We start from the raw sequence: 26,794 nt of genomic DNA, 5'->3' as shown, positions 1-26,794 counted from the left end.
GGCGAGGCTAGTATCTACTGTTACTGCCTGTCAACTGCCAGGTTTTAACTGAAATTTGGGGCCTGCAAATATTTTTGGGTAATCCCACGCAGGCCCCAAATTTCAGTTAAAACCTAGCTTCTGCTGGCAGTTGACAGGCAGTAACAGGTGGTAATCTAATGGTAAAGCAGTGTTTCCCCTATTCTTTTAGGCCTGGCACTACCAAAAAATATTTGCATGTGCGCATAACCCCAAACAGGATTTTTGAGAAAAACAGGTGCCCCATATAAACTGTTCAGGGGCCCCCTAAACCTTTGTCCGGCCCTGCGCACAATCACTGAAAAGATTTTTCATAACAGGGGACCTTTAACTTGGCTAGCTAGCTACTGCAGAAAAAATAATTACTGAATAAATCAGCATCTTTACCGATACTTGATACTGTACTGTATAGTTAGTTATCTTGTGAAAATTCTGTTTCCCAAGATGAGCGTGTATCACGGAGGTAGGTAACAGTGTGTGGAAAATGGGGGCATGTGAAAGTTCTCATTGCCATGCCCAGACAGTTTGGGAGAACCTTTAACGTGGGAAATTTGGGCTTAGAAAAATACATTTTAAAATACATTAAAATTACTGAAGAATACAAAAATTATGCACATTTGTTTTGTTGTTGCCTAAAGACAACTGGCAAGTGTATTCAACCGACATGTTACTCCTTTAAAACTCCATCCCTCCAACACCGACATGTCTCCTAGTTCCAAAGCATTGATTTCTGTCGAGTACTCTCTGTAGAGACGACTCTCTGTGTAGCGACGACTCTCTGAATGTGTATCGACATGCGTGACCCAGACTTGATCTCCTGGCGAGGGATACTATACTGGAGTGATGAATGAGCTCTCACCACGGTATTGATCTGTGTCAGAGAAGATGTCAGCAGGTGTGTGTCTGACGGTGAAGTCTGTCCGAGGGGAACGTTGTGGAACGCGGTGGAACGTGGTGGAACGTCCACCTGCAGCAGCACATTAATCTCAATCTCCTTGCCGTACCGGCCTCCTCCGTCAGTCCGACGCCTTCACACTGAGACGCATCGCTGTAGTGGAGACAAATCTCTCATAAGGGAATGAAGGGATATAGATCTCTCTCTCCCTCTTGCTATAATGAATGGATGAATGGAAGGATGTCTCTTTTTGTAAATGGATAGAGGAATAGAGATATGTCTCTGTAGAGATGGAGGGATAGAGACATGTCTCTGTAGAGATGGAGGGATAGAGATATGTCTCTGTAGAGATGGAGGGATAGAGATATGTCTCTGTAGAGATGGAGGGATAGAGATCTGTCTCTGTAGAGATGGAGGGATAGAGATATGTCTCTGTAGAGATGGAGGGATAGAGATATGTCTCTTTGTGATGGGGTGGGAGGATAGAGACCGCTGTGAACGTTGAGACCCAGTTCAAAAGTTTGAGTTCTCTTCACCAGTTGTTCTGTCTCTCAACACTGGCTTGTGTTTGATCCTAGTTCACACATTCATAAGTTTGCCTCTGTCTCTTATGAGTGTGTGTGTGTGTGTGTGTGTGTGTGTGTGTGTGTGTGTGTGTGTGTGTGTGTGCGCATGTGTGTGTGTGTGTGTGTGAGGACTGGGGTGTGTGTGAGGAGTGTGTGATGTTAATAGTCCGCTCTCTGATGAAGAGAGACCATTACTATAATCTCAACCGGTTTCTATGGGCTGGCTACCAGCTGTGAATATGGGATAAAACATGTGGCTGGTTGGTTCAGTGCAGCTAGACTTGCTAGGGGGGAGGAGCTTGGCTGAGGTGCCAGCATGTGGAGACTGGCACAACCACTTAGGGTCTCCAAACAGATGTCAATTACATGATTGTACTCGTTAACCTTTACGACAGGTAGTTGAGTCACAGAGGGAAATACATTCCTACAGACTGAGACACACACACACAAACACACACACACACAAGCACAAAGACAACCACCACCCACATACTGTACGCCTGATGAATAGAGTACATGTGCGCACAAACACACATACAGTACACACACACACACACACACACACACACACAGATGTCCAGATAAACACCAGAAACAGACTGCACAGACAGCATTCTAGACTAAACACTTCCAACACCTTATCATCTTATCATTCACGCCTTCTGAAAGGAGGTTGGGTTTGTGTGTGTATTTAAACATCGACCAGGAATAAACCTGACCAGTATCCACTCTGCAGCGCAGTCAGTCTGCAGCATTCTGAACAACAGACACGTCAGAACCCTGGACGACAGGATGGGAGGAGGAGGAGGAGAGGGCAGGGAGCAGGGGAGGAGGAGTGGGCGGGGAGATGAGAGGAGGAGTGGGCAGGGAGCAGGGGAGGAGGAGTGGGCGGGGAGATGAGAGGAGGAGTGGGCAGGGAGCAGGGGAGGAGGAGTGGGCAGGGGAGATGAGAGGAGGAGTGGGCAGGGAGCAGGGGAGGAGGAGTGGGTGGGGAGATGAGAGGAGGAGTGGGCAGGGAAGATGAGAGGAGGAGTGGGCAGGGAGCAGGGGAGGAGGAGTGGGCGGGGAGCAGGAGAGGAGGAGTGGGTGGGGAGATGAGAGGAGTAGTGGGCAGGGAGCAGGGGAGGAGGAGTGGGCAGGGAGATGAGAGGAGGAGAGGAGGGCAGGAGGACTGGGGAACTGGGCCAGTAGCTCAGGAATATACACTTAACCACTGCGGTTTATACAGGAGAAATTCTGTCCTCCTGTGTCTGGCACATACACTTAAGTGTAAAGTAGATTCATGGAGTGTAAACTAGACTGATGGAATCTGAAGTTGATTTTTGGAATCTAAAATATGGAGTGTAAAGGAGATTGTCAGAGTGTAAAGTAGATTGTTAGAGTGTAAAGGAGATTGTCAGAGTGTAGATTGTTAGATGCAAGTGTTTCATTGAGCCGCCATGATTTGTCAGGCGTGGGGGTAAACATCATCTTGTAGCCCTCTAGCTCAGCATTCTATTGCATACCTCTCCAGCCTCCATGTCTTCTGTCCTGAGCCTGTGTCTGTGTCTCCAGAGTCAGATCCCTGGGGTGGGCTTCCTGAAGATCCACGCCCCCTGGAACGTCCTCTGCAGAGAGGCGGAGTTCATGAAGCTCAAGATGCCCACGAAGAAGGTGTGAGATTGAGATGTGGCCTGTCCTGTCTTATACACACACATACACACACATACATACACACACAGGCACACACACACACACACACACACACACACACACACACACACACACACACACACACATACATACACACACAGGCATACACATGCCACATTTTAGGGACCATTATTTTTTTGTGATAGTCCTAACCCTGTCCTAACCGTGTCCTAACCCCTGTCCTAACCCCTGTCCTAACCCCTGTCCTAACCCTGTCCTAACCGTGTCCTAACCCTGTCCTAACCCTGTCCTAACCCTGTCCTAACCCTGTCCTAACCCCTGTCCTAACCCCTGTCCTAACCCTGTCCTAACCCCTGTCCTAACCCTGTCCTAACCCTGTCCTAACCCTGTCCTAACCCTGTCCTAACCCCTGTCCTAACCCTGTCCCAACCCTGTCCTAACCCCTGTCCTAACCCTGTCCTAACCGTGTCCTAACCCTGTCCTAACCCCTGTCCTAACCCTGTCCTAACCCTGTCCTAACCCTGTCCTAACCCCTGTCCTAACCGTGTCCTAACCCTGTCCTAACCGTGTCCTAACCCCTGTCCTAACCCCTGTCCTAACCCTGTCCTAACCCTGTCCTAACCCTGTCCTAACCCTGTCCTAACCGTGTCCTAACCGTGTCCTAACCCTGTCCTAACCGTGTCCTAACCGTGTCCTAACCCCTGTCCTAACCCTGTCCTAACCCCTGTCCTAACCGTGTCCTAACCCCTGTCCTAACCCCTGTCCTAACCCCTGTCCTAACCCTGTCCTAACCCTGTCCTAACCGTGTCCTAACCCTGTCCTAACCCTGTCCTAACCCTGTCCTAACCCTGTCCTAACCGTGTCCTAACCCCTGCAGGTGTATGAGGTGAAGCAGGGCAGCAACCTGGTGGAGAAGATCAGGCTGTTCATCCACAAGGTGACGGCTCCCCTGCACCCCAAGGTGGAGGCCAGCCGGCCGCAGAGCATCAAGCCCCTGTCACACCCCTTCTCCAGGGAGAAGCAGCACCTGTGAGTACCAACACACTGCACTCTACTTCCAATACTATGCTACTAAATACTAGATTACCAATACTACGTATATTACCATACTGCCAATACTACTGTACTTGACCTGATGAAGGTCTAACCGAAACGTTGGCAGATTAAAAGCAGAGAAAAGGTGTGTGCGGGAGTGTGTCATTTTTCATTTGAAACTTTTAAGGGGATTTACTCCCAGCACCACAACATTGTGAGAGTGTGCATGTTGGTATTTTCACTTGAATACTATTATACTGCCAATACATCTACCAATACTGCTGTACTACCAATGATCGACCACTGAAAGCTCATGAACAGATGTCTGTTTGAGTGCCAGAGAGGTTAAAATCCCAGAGGCTTGACAATAGAGACATGCCAAAGAGGGGGTGGCTAGCTTTTGATCCACTGGTCATTTAGAGGATGCACTTTTTGATTGTTTTGGTGCGAGAACTTTGTGGTTGCTCATGTCTGCCCAATAGCGCACCATTATCATCATTAGAGTGCAGAGCCATTAGCCAGAACCATTAATGTGCATAGCCATTAGCACACACAACCATTAACACACAATTTGTACGAAAATTGTACCATAGCTACTGCTTCAAAAAGCCCTAAACTTCGCCACACAAACTGTTAGACAGACACTTCGTTTTATGGCGTTTATGGCTACTTTTATGGTCATGTTTGTTGAAATATCAAACAAGATGGGGTTTTTTATATATAAAATAGAGGATAAAATAGAGGACATTATATTAGTATTCTTTTTACGTTGGCTGTGATTCAAGAGACTACTTCACACATCTGTTTCAAAAGGCTGGTGCGTAGGAGAGACCTGAGTGAATCAATGATTCATTAATTTTTACATCTAGGCTAAAATAGAGCATTAATACTATTACATATTAGAGGAGGTATGATTATCAAGGAGACACGGCACATAGTTTCTGAATATTTCATTGCATATTTTATGTAGCCAGCAACAGTTTATAGCCTGATGCCTTGGCAAGGTACAAAGAAGACGTGGACTTCGCCCACAGCTTGAAGACTCTATCAGCCCTGGCTTTCATTCCCCCAGCTGATATGATGTGAAGGTTTATGATGAAATGATGGATCTGCACTTTCTCCAGGATGAACAGTAGACCCCTACTTTGAGGAAGTTTGGATTGGGCGAAAATGGGTCACATTCGGAGAGCGCCATATTTCCCCATACCTGTAGGTACGCATAAATGTGCATGTAGTTTTTTTTGATTAGTCATCATTTAATGATGCAGTGGAGGGCTGGCTTCCCTGCGTTGAGTTGGCTGGTGTCGCCCAGCTGATCATCTGGAGGTTCAGTGAAGCCTGACGAAGGCAGCAGGTCCTCGCTGATCTCCAGAGGGAGCAGCTTCAGGCTGGAAGCCCTGTACTACCCAGGAAGCCCTGTACTACCCAGGAAGCCCTGTACTACCCAGGAAGCCCTGTACTACCCAGGAAGCCCTGTACTACCCAGGAAGCCCTGTACTACCCAGGAGGCCCTGTACTACCCAGGAAACCCTGTACTACCCAGGAGGCCCTTTACTACCCAGGAAGCCCTGTACTACCCAGGAGGCCCTGTATTACCCAGGAGGCCCTGTACTACCCAGGAGGCCCTGTACTACCCAGGAAGCCCTGTACTACCCAGGAAGCCCTGTACTACCCAGGAAGCCCTGTACTACCCAGGAAGCCCTGTACTTCCCAGGAGGCCCTGTATTACCCAGGAAGCCCTGTACTACCCAGGAGGCCCTGTACTACCCAGGAGGCCCTGTACTACCCAGGAGGCCCTGTACTACCCAGGAGGCCCTGTACTACCCAGGAGGCCCTGCTGCGGAGGGTGCACCAGTATGATGAGGAGGGCCTCATCCTGCACCTTTACCATCACGGAATTGCACATCCTCCGACCTGCAGCATTGAGTAGCCTACGTCATGCTGAAAGACTGCATTGACTGAATACTACTATTTTTATACATGTCATCCATTTTGACCGTTTGCTATTACATATTTTGTCTTGCGTTACAGTATGTCTTTGTTTGATGTTTTCTGTGTCACAATAAAGTTAGTGCTCTCAAAATAATATCGCCCTTCTTTGCTTTATTTCCCTGTCCAACTATACTGTAGGCTATAGCCTTCTCATAAAAAAGTTGAATTCCTTTAATAACTGGCCTTTTCGTTTATTTGATTGATTGATCGATTGATTGATTGGTGGATTAATTAACTAATTAATCAATTCGTTAATTAGTTAATTCATTCATTCATTCATTTACAGATCACAAACAATATTAATTTCCTATCAAAAGCTGGGCACGCTAAAGGGCTGCGGATATATTGGCCGCCACTCAAATTGGCCTGCGCCAAATGGAACTGTGTGATATTAAGTCTGGCGGGGGGAACTGCTTTGGCTCGCCCTAACACACTCCGATGGAGGGTTACTGTAAAATAAGATGCAATTAGATGAATGACAAGCTCTGACTTGTGATTAGTGTGGTTATTTACCTCAAATTATCGGATTATAAAAAGAAGTGTGCTTAGAATGTGTAAGTGGTGGAATGTGTTTAATACAAAAGCAAATATTTTCATTGTCTTTGTGTTGCAGGGTTTAAACCACAAACAGCTTGTGGTATCGATGGGTGTTGGTGTCAGAGTCATTGTGTTTTGAAGTGACCTGGTATTGGTATTGTTGTTGTGCTACAGCACTATCATCTGTCACACTTCAGCAGTGGTGACGTCTCAGTATTAATTACCTATCCTGGTCTATCTGGGCTGAAACAAATGGACCTGAGGGGACTTCAATACTCCTACACACACACACACACACACACACGCGCGCGCGCGGGCGCACACGCACACACACACACACACACACACGCGCACACACACACACACACACACACACACACACACACACACACACACACACACAGAGCCCTGGGTCATTTGTCATTCTGACACATATAATCTGCTGTAGGCTGTGCTCCTGGCCTGCATTAATACCCAGGGGCAGCAGATGAACATCTATAAATGCTGGCTGCTCCAGGCTCTTCTGTCTCAGTGTCCCTCTAGTGCACTCCCAGACCACAGAGCCAGAGATTCACAGATACTAGTGGGTATCCTGATCCATATGTTATTCTATAAGAGACGATTGTTTTAAAGCGAGGTGTGAGAGAGGGTAGGGTAGGCTGGAGGGGAAGGTAGGAGGAGGGAGGGGAGGAGGAGGGGGTTGACGGTGATGCATGGCCTTCAAGATGCACTGACACCAATCTGTTGTGTTTCTATAACCAGGTTCGATCTGTCGGACAGAGACTCCTTCTTCGACAGCAAGACAAGGAGCTCCATAGTAAGTGTGTGTGTGCATGTGTGTATGTGTGTGTGAGAGAGAAGAGCTGATTAATACAAAAATCCTCCACAACATCACGTAATTAGTAGAATGTAATTGGAAGCAGATTGGAGTCTTCACCTCCAGCAGAGTGGATGTGTTTCCCCAGAGGAGCTGTCAGCTGGAAGACTCCACAGGCCATAGAAACATCAATACCAGGCTGGGTCCAGAGAGACCTGCCTACCAGCTTTAAAACAGCCTGCCTACCAGGTTTAAACAGCCTGCCTACCAGGTTTAAACAGCCTGCCTACCAGGTTTAAACAGCCTGCCTACCAGCTTTAAAACAGCCTGCCTACCAGGTTTAAACAGCCTGCCTACCAGGTTTAAACAGCCTGCCTACCAGGTTTAAAACAGCCTGTCTACCAGGTTTAAAACAGCCTGCCTACCAGGTTTAAAACAGCCTGTCTACCAGGTTTAAAACAGCCTGTCTACCAGGTTTAAACAGCCTGCCTACCAGCTTTAAAACAGCCTGCCTACCAGGTTTAAACAGCCTGCCTACCAGGTTTAAACAGCCTGCCTACCAGGTTTAAAACAGCCTGTCTACCAGGTTTAAAACAGCCTGCCTACCAGGTTTAAAACAGCCTGCCTACCAGGTTTAAAACAGCCTGCCTACCAGGTTTAAACAGCCTGCCTACCAGGTTTAAAACAGCCTGCCTACCAGGTTTAAACAGCCTGCCTACCAGGTTTAAACAGCCTGCCTACCAGGTTTAAACAGCCTGCCTACCAGGTTTAAACAGCCTGCCTACCAGGTTTAAAACAGCCTGTCTACCAGGTTTAAAACAGCCTGCCTACCAGGTTTAAACAGCCTGCCTACCAGGTTTAAAACAGCCTGCCTACCAGGTTTAACAGCCTGCCTACCAGCTTTAAAACAGCCTGCCTACCAGCTTTAAAACAGCCTGCCTACCAGCTTTAAAACAGCCTGCCTACCAGGTTTAAAACAGCACGTCTACCAGGTTTAAAACAGCACGTCTACCAGGTTTGAAACAGTTTGTCAAACAATATTGCCAAATTTAAAACGACTAAAACCGTGCATGATAGAAAGCCTGTTATGTTCAGTGTGTTGATCGTGTAGAAGTGAGACAGTGCCACTGTGCTGTTTGTCTTTGAGAACAGCTGATTGAGATGTTCTCTGGGTTCCAGGTCTACGAGGTTCTGAAACGTACCAGGTGTACGAAGGCTAAATACAGCATGGGTAAGACGTCTCTCCATCTCTCCAACAAATCTCTCTCCATCTCTCCAACAAGCCTCTCATCTACCTCTTTCCTACTCCTCTCTCCCTCTGCTACAAGCCGTCTCTCTCCCTCTCATTCTCTCCATCTATCCTTCTCTCTATCTCTCCATCTATCCTTCTCTCTCCCTCTCTATCTCTCCATCTATCCTTCTCTCTCCCTCTCTATCTCTCCATCTATCCTTCTCTCTCCCTCTCTATCTCTCCATCTATCCTTCTCTCTCCCTCTCTATCTCTCCATCTATCCTTCTCTCTCCCTCTCTATCTCTCCATCTATCCTTCTCTCTCCCTCTCTATCTCTCCATCTATCCTTCTCTCTCCCTCTCTATCTCTCCATCTATCCTTCTCTCTCCCTCTCTATCTCTCCAACACTCCTTCTCTCTCCCTCTCTATCTCTCCATCTATCCTTCTCTCTCCCTCTCTATCTCTCCATCTATCCTTCTCTCTCCCTCTCTATCTCTCCATCTATCCTTCTCTCTCCCTCTCTATCTCTCCATCTATCCTTCTCTCTCCCTCTCTATCTCTCCATCTATCCTTCTCTCTCCCTCTCTATCTCTCCATCTATCCTTCTCTCTCCCTCTCTATCTCTCCAACACTCCTTCTCTCTGTCTCCGTCTCTCCATCACTCCCAGTAGTGCAGCTGTCGTAGACTTGAGATGTTGTGATGCTTCTGTTTGATGGTGAATCTCCTCAATCTGCCTTTACAGGAATCACCAGTCTCCTTGGCAACAGTGTGTATACGTCGGCATACCCTCTGCATGATGTGAGTATGGTAGTAGAGTATGGTAGTATTCCACTCCATGACCCCGGGCGACCCTCACGGCAGCGTTACACATGCTGAGGCACAGTAACAGTCTAACCATGGTGATTGGTTACAGGGCGACATCGAAGGTCCGACTGCTGAAGCCAACGACAGAAAGGTGAGAGGTTTACCGTCATCATGCATGTCAGTAAGCCAGCAGTCACACACACACACACACACACACACACACAAACACACACACACACACACACACAAACCATTTCCACTACATCAGTACAGTTGTATGGGTTACATAGGTTCGGACTCAATATAGACCAACATAACTGAGATTACAGAGGAGGTGGAGGAGGATGAAAAGAAGATGATAATCTCTTTAGAATGGGAAGAATGTGAGAGTGGAGATAACTTCACTTTAGACTTTAGACACTTTCAACTTCACTTTAGAATGTGAAGTGAAGATAATCTCTTTAGAATGACAGTACGAGTCTCTCCTAGTCTTCTCTCAAAACATCATAACCGTTGGTCTTAGAGAAGGGGATCAGTGTTTCCCACAGGATCTTGTGAGCCTACGGGGGGTGGAGCTCCGAGGGGGGGTGGACCTCCGAGGGGGGGTGGACCTCCGAGCCTCTAGGGGACGGGGTTAGACTGCAGCTGGATGCTATTGAGTGGATAGATGCTTGAAGTAGCCTATTGCACAGCACAAAACACAACAGCGTTCAAAATCTTTTATTTATATTACTATGAGAAGTCAAATACTTTCGGTAGCCTAAATAACTAGTTATAATAATACTGATTTATGAGACTATGGCGGGACAAATTAGACTATGGCGGCCCGCCGCAGTCTAGGTAATTAATAGGAAACACTGGGGGATTCAGGGGCGGACTGGGGAAATAATTCAGGCTGGGAAATGTAGTCCCAGTCAGGCCACGAGCCGACACGGTGAGATGGAACACTTTCAGTTTCGTTTTGTAAATGCGAAATGGACGGGCTTTCCGATTGTGAAAAATAAATTGTCGGCAAGTTGTTGAGCGGGGGAGGGGGGGGGGGCGGGGGGGGTGCTGACAGGCAATTCTGATTGTCCTGCGATTTGTTGAGCGGAGGGGGCGGGGAGGGGGGGGCAGCCTGGTATTGATGTTTCTATGGCCTGTGGCCAGGCCAATTAGCGCGCCAGGCCACCGGGATGGCCAGTCTGCCCCTGGTGGGATTATTCTGTGGTGTCGAGGCCACGGTGGAGGCCAGCCAGCTCCGCTGAGAGACTGAGGCCTTGGCAGACTCAGCAGCAGGAGGACTCGGGTTCAGTTCCTTCTCATAGTTAGCAGCATCATAGTCTCTCATAGCCAGACCTCTCTCTCTCTCCACACTTCAGTTACACTGTGCCAGCGCTGGAGACAGGCTGGCGGGACTCATTACCATTGGGGAATAGGGTGGGTGAAACGCTACAGTATACAAGCGATATACAATAATTGCATTTAACGTAGGTGCAACAAGTGCATCTCCTTTCTAAACAAGTGACCAAAAGCGTACAGTAATCTAGTGCTAAAGCCAAAGTGCACGAGTAGCAAAATATAAATACAATAGGCGCTTAAGATGGAGGAGGATCCTGGTTGGACTAGAGGTGAGTTTTGAGCCTGCGGCGAAAGATGGGCAGCAACTCTGCTGTCCTGATGTCAGTGGGCAGGTCATTCCACCGCTGCGGGGCCAGGACAGAGAAGAGCCGTGACCGTGTCGATCGGCTGCAGGGGCCTCGGAGTGACGGGGCAGCCAATCGCCCCGAGGTTGCAGAGTGTAGTGCTCTGGAGGGGGTGTAGGGCTTGACCAGGGAGGTAGCTGTTCCTTTCATTGCCCTGTAGGCTAGTACCAGCGTTTTAAACTGGATGCGAGCTGTTATAAGGAGCCAGTGTAGGGAACAGAGAAGGGAAGTTGTGTGGGAGAACTTGGGGTGTTTGAAGATCAGGTGAGCTGCAGCTTTCTGGACAAGCTCCAGAGATTTAATGGCTGATGCAAGAGCCCCAGGAAGGAGGGAGTTGCAGTAGTCCAGGCGGGAGATGACAAGAGCCTGGATGAGCACCTGCGCCGTCAAATCAAATAATATGTTTGTATAGCACATTTCATACACAGAGGCAACACAATGCGCTTTACAGAGAGCAATGGGGGGCATAGGTCCCACCCCTATATATTCCAGAGGGAAGCAAAAACACAGTTTCACCCAGGGGCCAGAAAAGTGAGCTGTAAAGAGACGAGACGATTGAGCAAGCTCCTGGAAAATGTCTATTGGCTAAGAACATTTACAGAGCATTAAACATGGGCTTAATATATTTATAAGAGAGACATGACTAACACTAGAGTGCACAAATAGTTAGAAAGGTGGCCATTATGTGTTATCTCTATCCCTGTAGTCTATAATATGATATTAAAGTGAATCATGTATCAAAGCACAGTAAGCACTTAGCAGAACAGGCTCATAGAGAATGCTGCAAAGCAGAGATAGGGAGACAGAAAGCAGCGAACCAAAAGAAGAAAGGGGCGGGGCTGGCTGGATTAGGATAGCTGATGACACAGAGTGAGAAGGAGCTAGAGCTTTCTTTGGTAGGCTGTCTTTGCTAGGATGAAAGCATGCATTAGTCTTTCAGTGTCAGGGTCTCATGCAGTCTCATGTCATGAAAACGATTTTGAAGGTCTTGCTAAGGCCAATTCATAAACTAATAGCAAGTAAAGGTGAATATTGAACTATAAAAAGTTATATCATTGAGCTTTACAGTAAGTGTATTGGTAATATTCTTGATGTAGGTTTCGAAATTAATATCTGAGTCAAGTATGACATGTTTATGTAGGTTTTGGTGTCAATTGCCAGAGAGTTTCTCTCTTTCAGCTTTTTCACCAATGAGCAGTACCTCTGTTTTGTCTTGATTTAGCTGGAGGAAATTATGTGACATCCATACATTTATATCCGTAATACACATTAACAAGGCAGTCAATCAAGCTGTAGTTACTGGGTGTGAAATATAGAGTTGGGTATCATCTGCATAGCTATGGTAGCTGATGTTGTGCCTCCTAATGACACTGCCAAGGGGCAGCATTTACAGGCTGAAGAGTAGAGGTCCTAGGATGGATCTTTGAGGCACCCCACAGGTCATAGGAATCTTTTCTGAGCTGTAGTCACCGAGGGCAACGAAGAAATCACAGCAGATTAGATAGATCTTAAACCAGTTTAGGACTAGACCGGAGAAGCCGATCCACTTCTCCAGTCTTTCGATGAGGATCACATGATCTACAGTATCAAAGGCTGCACTCAGGTCCAGGAGGACGAGAACAGAGAGCTCTTTGTAGTCAGCATTAGTTATAAGGTCATTTACAACTTTGAATAATGCTGTCTCTGTGCTGTGATGGGCACAAAAACCAGACTGGAAGATGTCGAGGTAACTTGTAGCTTGGAAATCATTTATCTGTTTGAAAATAATCTTTTCCAGAATTTTACTCAAAAAGGGGAAAGTTGGAGATTTGAGTTGAGAGTTGGTTTAAAATCGCTAAGAACTGAAGTGTCTAGGCTGCTCTTCTTCAGAACAGGTCTCACCAAAGCAGTTCTGAGTGTTGCTGGAAAGATATCTGTTGACAGCGAGTCATTAACAATGGCTAGAATGTCATAAGACACAGAGAATAGTTTAGTCAAAAATAGTTTAGAAAACATCTGTTGGGATAGGATCCAGTGAGCATGTGGAGAACTCGAGTTGGGATACTACTTTTCTCAGCATTTCTGTGTCCACCAGTGTAAACAAGCTCACATGTCGATCACATGGAGGAAGAGGTTCAGCGAACATGGTTAGGTGGCTTCGGCATAGCAGTGATAGGAGAAGCCATGTGAACAAATAACAGAACCCAGAGATGTAGTGTGGAGTGAAAAAAAGGGGACCCACGACAGGCCCTTGTGGAACTCTGTAGTCAGACTGCATGGTTCCGACATGGAACCACTCCCTGACAGCTGGCAAGATCGACCTGTTAGAGTACGGAAAGAGCCAGCGACGCCTTTCTCCTCGAGGGTGGAGAGGAGGATCTGGTGGTCTATCGTGTCAAACGCTGCTGACAAACCTGCAAGGACGTCCCTATTAGATAGCAAATGTTGTAAACATATGCAGTATAAACTTGCCATTTTCAGCGTGTAGCGTGTAGTTCTCCTCGGAGGTTGTTGTTGTTTCATGTAGGGAATGGGACTTTTAAAACGGGGAGGAGTCTGGATTTAATCTGATTCACTGATTGTCCAATCACATCAATCGGCAGCAGTGATTGGGCAGTAATAAACAAATGACAGTGCTTGCTCCCAAAACCTACATTCATTGAGTCAGAGCTGGAGTAGCTCTGACTCTCAGTGAACATTTAAGCAATTGACCACAAGAGGCAATGGGTTACAGGGCACAGCTACGGGGGCGTTGTTAGGCCCGACGCGATAGCGGATAACGGTTACTACTGTACATATATATATTCACGATAACGGTTACTACATATATATATTCACAAAAAACACTCAGTAGTAACATTCAATCATTTATTTACTGATCATTCTTATCATTTTAGTATTTACAAAATCTTCCGCGATAGGCTATAGTTCTGAATTAAATGGTTGCCAGGCAACATAGGCTATCTCGCCTATTTGGGTTGGCCTTGTTCACATAAGCCATACAAAGCATAATTCGGGTGGTTCACGTTTATTTGAATATTTCCAGCTATGTTGCAGTTCATAAAACAGTTCTCCAGAGCACTCGTTTTTGCTGGTAGGGGTGTGGAAGTGTTGGAGTCGGACTGATGAGTGCGTTTTTGTAATAGGATACGAAAAAGGTGAGGTTTCTGCGAGTGGTTGCTACGCAAAGCATAGCCTACCGCTTGATCTTATCAATAGCCTCGTCAATGAGATAGACGGCGCATTAATACTAATTGTTATCCGGTCGCAGCCGTGGGTTACAGAGTATTTTACCACGGCTGCTATCAGAATCAAGTATCCAAACTTTCCGTTGTAGCAGTAGAATTATACTGCATTACAGTACAGTGCTGTCAGGATATTGGCCGCGCCTGATTGTATGGCTGCTTGTCGAGGCTGGCTGCCTGTATGGTAATTCCCTCCCCTGGTATTGTAATTGCACTTTGTATGTAATTGCCTTGTTGTTTGTAAGTCGCTCTTTCTTCCTCTTTGTGTTATTTGTATTGTGAAGCGCTTTGTGCATTCGTGCTGTGAAAGGCGCTATATAAATAAAGTTTACTTACTTACTACTAGGTAGGGTGTGTCACCACGGCAACCACTCTAATTCCCTTCCAGAATTTTCATAATTGCTCCTTCTGGTTGGTCTAGGCACACGTGCGCCCACACTCTCTCTCTCTCTCTCTCTCTCTCTCTCTCACACACACACTCACACACACCCACACCCACACACACACAGACACACACACGCAGTGCTAAGCGCTCTGTTGTTGCCAAGATGTGAAATTGCCCCTGCTCCAGGCTGTCACACTCTAAGAGCTACTGGCTCCTGTCGACGACCCATGAAAGCACAGAAATACCCCATTCTCCAAGACTGATGGTTATAGATCTTTTGAGAGAAGAAATGTGAGAGACTCTCAGTACCTCCTCCTCCTCCTCCTCCTCTGTAATCTCAGTTATATCGGTCTATATTGAGTCCGAGCCTATATGTAACCAAGCTGTACCGGTTAAACTCCTCAGTATAGTGAGGCACCCCGGTGGCTCATCGGTTAAGGAGCGCACCACGTTAAGACTAGTCCTTATCGCAGCGGCCCGGGTTCGAATCCGGCCTGGGCCCTGAGCTGCATGTCCTCCCCTCTCTCTCTCTCTCTCTCTCTCTCCCACCTTTCCTCTCAGTCTCCACTGTCCTAGAATATCCTAAAAAATAAATATCTTAAAAAAAAACACAAAACTCCTCAGCATAAATACCACCCGCATCATCAAACTGCTGGCTGTTCTGTGGCATAGCTGCCAAAGCTGTGTTCATGAGAGTGTGTTTGTAAGTCAGAGGACCCAAATTCGAGCCCAGCGTTGGGGCAAGCGAGGGTGGATGTGCAGTAATATTGATGAGTGACGCAGTGACACCTGTGACACATACGCCCAGCAGCAGCATGCAGGCCCACGCTACGGGTTGGGTTGCCAGGTTTGTCAGGTCTGCCAGGGCACTGTGCAGTCAGGGTGCAGAGACGGTCAGATGCAAGAATAAACCTGGAGTCTCAGAGCTGTAGCGGCATCAGGATGCACTGCTTAGGATGCTGCGACACACACACACACACACACATACTGAATCTCTCTCACTCTCTGTATTCCCCTCGCCATGCAGACTCACTTTCTCTTTCACCAGCCCTCCATCCTCCCTCTCTAGGAGCGCCACGCATTCCTGAGCTCTAATTGAAACCGCTGCTACTGTGCAGATGTAGGCTACTCAATCACACGCCTCATTGCCTGCGAACGTGCATTGTATGCACACACACAGGCACACACACACTCCCGCAGACACCTGCACACACACACACACACAAACACACACACATTGTTGCCCATATTTCAGTGAAATAGCAGCCCAGCTGTCACGCAGAGCAACACATGTTATCCTGCAGTCAGTGTCTTGAGGCTACTATGTTAAATTATTCATAGTGCATTTGTCCCTCTGTGCTCTCCATAGCTGCTGTTTGAGGAGTGGGCCAGCTACAGTGTCTTCTACAAGTATCAGCCCCTCGGCCTCATCAGGTACAAACACCAGAGCTGGGGCTAAACTTGAATTGAATTCAATTACTAAAGGGTTTGCTTGATTAATTTAAACAATAAACTAAGCTGAACGATGTCTCCACATTGTTGATTTGAGTCGTTTCAATTTGACACCGGTGACATGATCAAACGGTCTGGTCTGGTGTCCCTGCATGCCCCTCTCCCACAGGAAGTATTTTGGGGAGAAGATCGGCCTGTACTTCGCCTGGCTGGGCGTGTACACACAGATGCTGATCCCCGCCGCCATCGTCGGAGTCATCGTGTTCCTGTACGGCTGCGCTACCGTAGACGATGACATCCCCAGGTACACACACGCACACACACACACACATACATACACACACACACACACACACACACACACACACGAACCCTCTCAGATCATATCAGACAGCCTGGGCATGCCTCAGCAGCACGGCCGTCTGTTCCCATGACCACCTCCCAAACAGGTCACAGCAGAGAGAGCAGAACACACACACGCAACATGGCAGCATGCCTCCGCGCCCGGCGACCGAGTTGTATGTTTTAAGCCACGTGTGTTCGTTATTTAGTCCGTTCGTTCTTTAACTGGATTACGCAAAAACTTCCAGAGCGATTTTCACGGAACTTGTGGAGGGGTGTAGCATGGGCCAACTTAGAACCCATTACATCTTGAAGCAGATCCCCATCACTGGGCGGATACACTAATAAAAATTATAACAGAACTTGGCTACATTTGGAACATTTCCTTCACTTAATCTTTATGTTTCCTGCCTTGATTGCATATTCCATGATGGGCAAGTGGATAAGACCCCTCTCTAATAGTTCGGAGTCCTGGGTTCTAATCCTGATAAAGATCTTTTTCAAAGATGTTTTTTTAAAATTTTATTTAAGCTTTACATTACATTACTGTCATTTAGCTGACGCTTTTATCCAAAGCAACTTAAAATAATTGCATTTAACGCAAGAAAAGCCAATGTACTACTATTTGCCAGAACTCACAAGTGCATTTCGTTTCTAAAACAAGTGACTAAGAGCATAATCTAGTGCTGAAGGCAAAGTGCAAGAATAGCAATCTAAAAATATAATGGGTGCTTAAGAGGGAGGATCGTGGTAGTACTTTAGATAAATAGATATGAACTTTATTTATTTACTGTTTTTGCAAACAGTATTATCTTATCTTTCTATACAAGTGAAACAAATTATAAGTGATTCATAAGAAACATATCAGCTGATTGTATTAGGAAAATTTACATTTTCTTAGCCTGAATCCTGTGGTATTACATATTTCATAATACTATCTGAATCACTGACTACAGCAGATAAGCTCGAAACCCAATATCTGATTTATGAGAAACAAATCAGATAAACACAGTATTAGGACAAATTCCATTTTCTCTGGATCCTGTGGTACTCTACGCTATTACATATCAACTGAGAACATACTCAAATCAGATGGAAGCCCAGTATCTGATTGATGAGAAACAAATCAGATAAACATGGTATTAGGTAGGAAAAAGTACTTTTTCTAAGCCTAGATCCGGTGGCAGGCTATTACATATAAACTGAGGCAGGACTTCAACCATTTCAACTCAGTTACACCAACAAAATGCATGAATGCGCGGAGGCCTCTCTGAGCTCCCTTTCTAGTTTGGGATTATTTCAGTTTGCCACTAAATAGAGATTTATATTTGTATTTTTAGCTCACAAATCCAGACCCTCTTGCAGGGCCAGATCAGTGGTGTTCTGGGCTGAAGTCGATACTGGGAGGGATCTGGGCGGAGGGCTGTGGTTTGATGAGCTTGATTACATTAACCTACTGTATAATCACCCTCCCTCCCACTCCATCCATCCCTCTCTCTCTCCCTCCCTCTCTCTGTCCTTCCACCCTCCATCCCTCCCTCTCTCTGTCCTTCCACCCTCCATCCCTCTCTCTCCCTCTCCCTTTCTCCCCCCATCCCTCCCTCTCTTCTCCCTCTTTTTCACCCCCCCCCCAGTATGGAGATCTGTGATGCCAGGAACAACATCACCATGTGTCCTCTGTGTGATCGGGCCTGCAGCTACTGGAAGCTGGTAACGGCATGTGGCACGGCCAGGGCCAGCCATCTCTTCGACAACCCTGCCACCGTATTCTTCTCCATCTTCATGGCTCTTTGGGGTGAGGGAGCACACACACACACACACACACACACACACACGCCAGTGTTGGGCAGTAACACGTTGAAGTAATAATATTACTTTCCCCAGTAATGAGCAGTGTAATGAGTAACTTATACAATTTCAGTAATAAAACTACAGTTACTCGCCCCTCAGAAAGCTTGCTATTGCGTTACTTTTGTCCTAGGCCGGGAGCATTTTGAATTACCTAAACACGGAATATCATTTTACAGCCGAGAATGTGATTGTAGGATTCAAGTCCGCGTGCTCTTTCCACTCCGTCTCCATGTCCCACACACACAGGCGCGCACACACACACACACACACACACACACACACACACACACACACAGGCTCACAGCCTCTCCCTCGCTTTTTCTTAATTAATGAAGACAAATGTGCGGAGCACATTTGCCATCGATGTTTTATGTGTTAGTTTCATTTGGCTAACCTAGGCCTATAGGCCCACAATAAAGATGATTATGATCAAATTAAACTATGTAATGGCAGTGCATGCAATTTCATGTATTTAAATAATTTTGATGGATGTAGGCTATTTGGCCTGGAAAAATGGTATGTTGTCTGGCGCAAACTCGAGGTATGCAGGCCTACATAAACCAGGCCAGGTCCAGCCTGGCTTATGGGCGTGGCTGGCTTGTTTCTGTTCAGGACTTGTAGGACGGAAGCTAGTCATGCCACTGAAATAGCTGTGAATTGAAATGACATGAAATAATGTCTGATAAATTAAGATAGGTCTTGTTGCCTGGACACATCAGTTCCAATGCTTCCAATGCTAATCCAGCACAATAAGAGCGGGATAGCCAGTTAGCTCATGAGCTCACAACAACTAACAGCAGCTTCCATAACATTAATGGTAGCGGTCAGTGGCTAAAGCAGTTACACTGATGATAACATAAAGTCATCCCCACCGGGTCTTGAACCCCGGTCTCCCGGGTGGGAGTCCGATGCTTTCACCACTACTCTACTTGTGCAGGGGAGAGCAGCGGGTTGGTTTTGGTGTCCTTCTTCCAGTCCCTAGTGTGGGTTGGGGTTAGAATAAGGGTTGGGGTTGGGACAAGATCTGACCTATAAGGCAAGGGGTAAAGGTTGGAGTGAAATGTTGTGGAGGTTTGGGGTATAGTCCCATAAAGTCATCCCCACTGGGTCTTCAACCCCAGTCTCCAGGGTGGGAGTCCAATGCTCTCACCACTACTCTACTTGTGCAGTGGAGATAGGCAGATTAATTTTGGTGTTCTTCTTGATTTTGGTGTGCTGGGACTACTGCCTCTAGTGGTGCCAACAGAGAGATGCAGGCCAACATTGTCCAGAGTAAGGGAGGGAGGAAGGGAGGGAGGGAGTGATAACCGGATAAACGCTATACTAGGTGCGCTGGCTTCCAGCCACGCACAAAAAGATAAATTATATCCTAATAAAATACCATAAAGAATAACTTATGCGGAATAACAAATTACTAGTTAGTTACTAATTAGAATAAAGAATAATCAGCCTAATTTGGAGGCCTGAAGAAAAAAAAAAGGTACTGTCAGTCGACCAAGATTTTCTTTGGTTGAAGACAGCCCTACTGATGTGAGCACTGAAATAGACTAGTGGTGAAGCAATAGGATATAAAATGGGTCCATATTAAGCTGGAGCAAATAGCATATTGCCTGTTCAATTGAGTTGAGGCCTAATTGTTGCTGTAGGCCTACAGTTTTGATTTGTTTTGAATAAATAACAGTAGCTGTTTAAAAGAAAGTGTCTCGTCATCAGTTTGAGCCAGGTGCTTTTCATCTAGCTTGTCACTTTCATATTCATAGGCTGCAGAACAAAGTGATAGTTTGAAGCCTTAGCTATGTTTACCCTGACATTCACACAGTAACAGGAAAGTAATATATTATAAAAGTAACTTGTTATTAACGAGTTACTTTTGTCTGGGAGCAATAAGTAAAGTAGTGATAGTACATTTCAAAAGAGTAACAAGTAATAAGTGATACTGTATATTACATTTTTGCATAACAAGCCCAACACTGACACACACACACACACACACACACACACACACACACACATACACACACACACACACATATAAGCTCTTTGTCTCTGATTAGGGATTTTACGGCACTCAACACATCGATCTCTGACAGCTTGGAAGACTTATGGTCACTCAGATGATGGATCCCACACACTTATTAGTATTGATTTAAAGCCACACCGACAGCAATATCCCAAATGTTCACCCAATATACTGTAGAGCCACATTAGAGTAAGCCCACTCCAAGAGCCCCGGCCTAAAAGCAGTGTCTTGCTGGCGTCACATACAATTCAGAGGAGAGGAGAATTTAAAATCAGATTCTAAATAAATGATGCTTGGCTATCAGCTGCATGCATACACACACAGGACTGCACCCACACATGCATACTGGTACATACTGTACACACACATACACACACAGGCACACTCATAAAGTACACACACACACACACACACACACACACACACACAGACACACTGCTGAGTCCTCCTCCTCTCATGTCCTGCCAGCCTGCAGTGCCATCTGCCACCCAGTACTCAGACCAAATAGGAGCCAGGTAGACCGAGCTGCAGACCAGCCTCAACACAGATTACTGTCTGCTGATCTCCTGGACTCATCTATGGTAGTACTGTACTGTACCTGTGCTGCATATACAGTATGTGGAGAATCGAGATACTCAGCTATTGAGAGGCTTCATGGAGACTCCACTAAGCCACGTCAAATCAAATTGTTGTGAATATCAACCTGAACTCCTCCCTCCTAGTCTCAGTGCTGCAGACCTGTGGGATGTTGTTGTTTTGTTGTTGCGGTTGTTGTGGTCTTGATGGATGTTGTTCTCTCTGGGTCTGCCAGCTGCCATGTTCATGGAGCACTGGAAGAGGAGGCAGATGAGGCTGAACTACGTCTGGGACCTGACAGGCTTTGAGGAGGAGGAGGTAAGAACAACACCTGGGGCTGGGGCTGGACCTCTACAGGGTCTGGGGCTGGACCTCTACAGGGTCTGGGTCTGGACCTAAGCTCTAAAGGGCTGGGGCTGGACCTCTACAGGGTCTGGGGCTGGACCTCTACAGGGTCTGGGTCTGGACCTAAGCTCTAAAGGGCTGGGGCTGGACCTCTACAGGGTCTGGGTCTGGACCTCTACAGGGTCTGGGTCTGGACCTCTACAGGATCTGGGTCTGGACCTCTACAGGGTCTGGGTCTGGACCTAAGCTCTAAAGGGCTGGGGCTGGACCTCTACAGGGTCTGGGTCTGGACCTCTACAGGATCTGGGTCTGGACCTCTACAGGGTCTGGGTCTGGACCTAAGCTCTAAAGGGCTGGGGCTGGACCTCTACAGGGTCTGGGTCTGGACCTCTACAGGGTCTGGGTCTGGCTGGACCTCTACAGGATCTGGGTCTGGATCTCTACAGGGTCTGGGTCTGGACCTAAGCTCTAAAGGGCTGGGGCTGGACCTCTACAGGGTCTGGGTCTGGACCTAAGCTCTAAAGGGCTGGGGCTGGACCTCTACAGGGTCTGGGTCTGGACCTCTACAGGATCTGGGTCTGGACCTCTACAGGGTCTGGGGCTGGACCTAAGCACTACAGGGCTGGGGGTGGACCTCTATAGGGTCTGGGTCTGGACCTAAGTTCTAAAGGGCTGGGTCTGGACCTCTACAGGGTCTGGGTCTGGACCTCTACAGGATCTGGGTCTGGACCTAAACAGGGTCTGGGGCTGGACCTAAGCACTACAGGGCTGGGGCTGGACCTCTACAGGGTCTGGGGCTGGACCTACGCTCTACAGGGCTGGGTCAGGACCTCTACAGGGTCTGGGTCTGGATCTAAGCTCTAAAGGGCTGGGGCTGGACCTCTACAGGGTCTGGGGCTGGACCTACGCTCTACAGGGCTGGGTCAGGACCTCTACAGGTACGTGTCTGGGTCTGGACCTGGGTCTAGACCATTAAAGGGTCTAGGTCTAGACTTAACCTTAACCTCTACAGATCTGGGTCATACTAACCATTTGGGTCTACGTCAAGACCCATATTCATCAAGCATCTCAGAGTAGGAGTGCTGATCTCGGACCAGTTGTGGCGGTGGGTTTTATGGAGAGGCTGGTACCTGATCCTACAGCAGAAGGCCTTCTCCTACTTTGAGATGCTTGATAACTAATCCTCGTCAGAATGGTTTTAATGGATGTATTGTTGGCCAATTGGTCAATTGACCAATTGGCCAATTGGTCAATCAATCAATCAATCAAACAGACTAACTGGCTGGTGTGAGATTTTTACTTTGAATGCACCTGCACAATAGTGCGTCTCACACCACGCTGTAGAGTGCAACCCTGATTTTGAGAGATCATGTGATCGTTTTGTTGTTCTTTTCTCTCCATGTTGTTTATGGTTCCTGAAGCTGGAGCACAAGGTTCGGAACGGGTCGTATTTGTTTACTTAACTTTAACTTGCTAGAACCTTCTGCAGCTGCTGATAAGTGAGCACTAACTCAATTCTCCCCCTCCAAGGTATAAAACTCACCTTCTCTCTCCTTTTCTCTCCATCTCTTCCTCCCCTCTCTCCTTTTCCCTCTCCCTTTCTCTCTGTTTCTCTCTCCCTCTCTCTCCTTCTTTCTTTCCTCCTCTCTATCTATCCTTTTCTCCTCAACAGCTTTGTGCCTGTCTGTCTGTCTGTCTGTCTGTCTGTCTGTCTGTCTGTCTGTCCATCTGCAGGGGAGCACACACTAACCTTCCTCAATTTCTGACGGCTCGCTGCATCATGGGCTGGCATTGCTGCTGTTTGCACGCTCGCGCACACACACACACACACACACACACACACACACGCACACACCCTCCCTGTCATTCCTAATTACGTTCTAGAGATAAGATATCCCGGGGCAGTGGTGCTAACACTTCCCCCATACAGGGACAGACAGCACCAGTGGTAGCTCTCTATATACAGTCTGTCTGTGGCTGGAGGCTACATTCCACTGGCCCCACTGCACATTCATCTGAAACTCCCCAGGGACACATGTGACCCTCCATCTAGAGGAGGGTGGGATATCAGTGAGGAGCAGCCTGGTCACTAACCCTAACCCCGCCCCCCTGCAGGATCACCCCAGGGCGGAGTACGAGTTCCGCGTCATGCAGAAGACCCTGAGGAAGGAGCACCACTCCTCCAAGGTACACCCTCCTCTCCCTCGCTCCTCCTCTCCCTCGCTCCTCCTCTCCCTCGCTCTTCCTCTCCCTCGCTCCTCCTCTCCCTCGCTCCTCCTCTCCCTCGCTCCTCCTCTCCCTCGCTCTTCCTCTCCCTCGCTCCTCCTCTCCCTCGCTCTTCCTCTCCCTCTCCCTCGCTCTTCTTCTCCCTCGCTCCTCCTCTCCCTCGCTCTTCCTCTCCCTCGCTCCTCCTCTCCCTCACTCCTCCTCTCCCTCGCTCTTCCTCTCCCTCGCTCCTCCTCTCCCTCGCTCTTCCTCTCCCTCGCTCCTCCTCTCCCTCGCTCTTCCTCTCCCTCGCTCCTCCTCTCCCTCGCTCCTCCTCTCCCTCGCTCTTCCTCTCCCTCGCTCCTCCTCTCCCTCGCTCTTCCTCTCCCTCGCTCCTCCTCTCCCTCGCTCCTTCTCTCCCTCGCTCTTCCTCTCCCTCGCTCCTCCTCTCCCTCGCTCTTCCTCTCCCCTGCTCCCTTCTCTTTTCCTCTCCTCCTTTCTTCTCCCTCGCACCTCCTCTCCTCTCTTCTCCTCCATGGTACGGTATTTTTTATTCCACTGGTCTGTAAATTAGATTGTAAATCGTTGTTAGTGCCACCGAAGCAAATATAATTCACAAGCTTACAGACACACACACGCATGCATGCATGCAGGCAGGCTCACGCCCACACACACACACACACACACACACACACACGCCCACACACACACACATACACGTACTGTACACACACACCAAGGCCCAAATCCACAAAGAATGGATTTCTCCTGCTAATACTGCTCCATATTTTGCACAGCAATTGCAACGGCAATCTTCTCCAGTTTAGCACGATATCCACAAAAGATGTAGCTCTAATGATACAGTATGCCCGCGCAAACACGCCCACACATTTTCCAACTGTGTGCAATTTATGCCCATGATTGCAACTAGCCATGTACACGTTCTTGCGCACACCTGGCATGACGGTGCCTTCGTCTGGCTACAGTAATGCTGCTGTGATCCCTGGAGAGCCTGGGCATGTCAGCCCCTATATGTGTTGCACTTACCACCAGCCAAATGCAATTTGTTCTTGTATATACATGTAGATACAAGATCTTGGATATAGTGGGATCTTTCCCCAGTGTTTCAAACTTTTCTCCATATTTAAGGACACAGATTGGATCATAATCAATCAATCAAAGCTTAATAATAATGAAAACGACAGACTGCAATTTTTCGCAGAAAACATCAGTTCTGTTTGTTTCTGTGCATCACAGCTGGCTGAACAGCTGGCTGGCTTCAAAAGCGGTATTTGCACCTCTCTAACTGCGTGTGGCAGTTAGCTCAAGGGAGTTCTCCCTTTGGACTGGCGTGCTAACTGGCCTGGGCTGCAGGGCCCCCCAAAATAGAAATGATCTGTCAGCGCCTCCCCCCCCGCCAACCACTCGACGACAATTTATGATTTGTAATCGGAAAGCGGGGCATTCATTTCAAGTTTACAAAACGAAACTGAAAGTGTTCCATCTCACCGCGTCGCAAGATCACTGGTCAGATCCGGCTTAGAAAGTGGCCTGACTGGGGCTTCCTTTCCCGGCCTGAATTATTTCCCCAGTCCGGCCTGGACACAAGGCTTATTTGGGGCAATTTTGCGCGGAAGTAACTAATTTACATACATTCAAATGAGACTGGCGCAGCCATGAAGCTATTTGCTCATCGGTGCAGTTTGCCATGCTTATTACCCTTTGCGTGTGCTTTGTGGATTGGATGCTATTTTTTGGTCTAATTTGCACTTGTTTTCCTGCTGCAAAAGCCACGCAATATGCTATTAGCTCCAGTGTGAGTTCAGTCCCAACAAAACGGTAATGGTGGTGCGTTCAACACCAAGCAAGCTTTGCACCTACAGTATGGCAGCTGAGAAGATGGGGAGGGGTTTATATATCAGTCTGCTGATTGGGTAACTCTAGTAATCTTAGTCCAAAAAATGAATATGGGTGAATGGCTGGCTGTGATTGGGCGACCTGTGGACCAGCCCCGTGATTCGGATCCGCTCCTAAGTTTGATGGGTTTTAAGTTGGCCCATGTTACACCTTACCACTGAGTTTTATGAAAATCGGCCCACTAGTTTTTGCGTAATCCTGCTAAATGCACGTATGTACAAACACATGCCACCGAAAACATAACCTCTTGCCCTGCGCTGCCGCTGGGGCGGAGGTAACTAGTTTGTTGAGCAGGCAGATAATGGAGTCATACCGTTATTTTCAAACAGACTCATACGGGCTGATGAGAGCCACAGCGGCCTGCATGCCCAGTTCACACACATTTAGTGAGACGCCACCCAGTGCTCACTTCAGACTAACAGTGGAGGCTGCAGAACACACTGTTTTAGTACCGCAGCTAAAGAGAACTGTGAGCAGAACACAGGCCCGCTCCATCCCTCCACCTTCCATCTGACACACGTATGTCCTGCTGCCCGTATCACAACCATCACATATACATCACAGCATTGTATAAATATCACATATACATCACACTACACTCTGCACACACACTGTACATACAGTGCTCTCACCACACTCCCTTTTTATTTTATTTTTTACATATGGTGTTTTTTGAGTGTTTGCGTTTGTATTTTTTTGGATACATTGTATTTTGTCCTGTCCTGTCCTGTCCTGTCCTGTCCTGTCCTGTCCTGTCCTGCACCCTGTCTGATGTCGTCTCCATCACTGTCTGCACCATCGACCTCAGCAGGTTCCTACTATGTGTAAACCATTAACATGGCAATGAACTGATCTTGAATCTGTAATGATAAAAGGTAGGCTAATTCTCATTTCACTAATTACATTACATTACATTACAGTCATTTAGCTGACACTTTCATCCAAAGCGACTTACAATAATTGCATTTAATGTAGGACAAGCCAATGTACTACTACTTTGCCAGAACTCAAAAGTGAATTAACTTTCTAAAACAAGTGACTAAGAGCATAATCTAGTGCTGAAGGCAAAGTGCAAGAATAGCAAACTAAAAATATAATGGGTGCTTAAGAGGGAGGATTGTGGTAGTACTTTAGATAAATAGATATCAACTTTATCTATTTACTGATTTTGCAAACAATATTATCTTATCTTTCTATAAATGTAAAACAAAATAATATGTGATTCATGAGAAAGAAATCAGCA

General features: G+C 47.2%; 1 protein-coding gene across 1 annotated transcript in view; it reads left to right on the top strand.

Moving 5' to 3' along the window:
- Positions 1 to 26,794, top strand: part of ano1a (anoctamin 1, calcium activated chloride channel a) — a gene marked incomplete at both ends in the record, with an annotated part of 45,263 nt that overhangs the window by 5,658 nt on the left and 12,811 nt on the right. The window contains 11 exons of the mRNA XM_084437306.1: positions 3,034 to 3,132; positions 4,010 to 4,161; positions 7,459 to 7,513; positions 8,693 to 8,744; positions 9,488 to 9,543; positions 9,659 to 9,700; positions 16,213 to 16,277; positions 16,465 to 16,599; positions 18,272 to 18,432; positions 21,320 to 21,402; positions 23,545 to 23,616. Of these exons, the coding sequence (XP_084293432.1) occupies positions 3,034 to 3,132; positions 4,010 to 4,161; positions 7,459 to 7,513; positions 8,693 to 8,744; positions 9,488 to 9,543; positions 9,659 to 9,700; positions 16,213 to 16,277; positions 16,465 to 16,599; positions 18,272 to 18,432; positions 21,320 to 21,402; positions 23,545 to 23,616 (972 nt within the window). The remainder of the gene's footprint in view (positions 1 to 3,033; positions 3,133 to 4,009; positions 4,162 to 7,458; positions 7,514 to 8,692; positions 8,745 to 9,487; positions 9,544 to 9,658; positions 9,701 to 16,212; positions 16,278 to 16,464; positions 16,600 to 18,271; positions 18,433 to 21,319; positions 21,403 to 23,544; positions 23,617 to 26,794) is intronic.

The sequence above is a fragment of the Borostomias antarcticus genome (genome assembly GCF_949987555.1).
Source record: "Borostomias antarcticus genome assembly, chromosome: 4".
Lineage (NCBI taxonomy): Eukaryota > Metazoa > Chordata > Actinopteri > Stomiiformes > Stomiidae > Borostomias > Borostomias antarcticus.
Note: the sequence above shows the minus strand (reverse complement) of the source record. Positions and strands in the feature narration are given on the sequence as shown.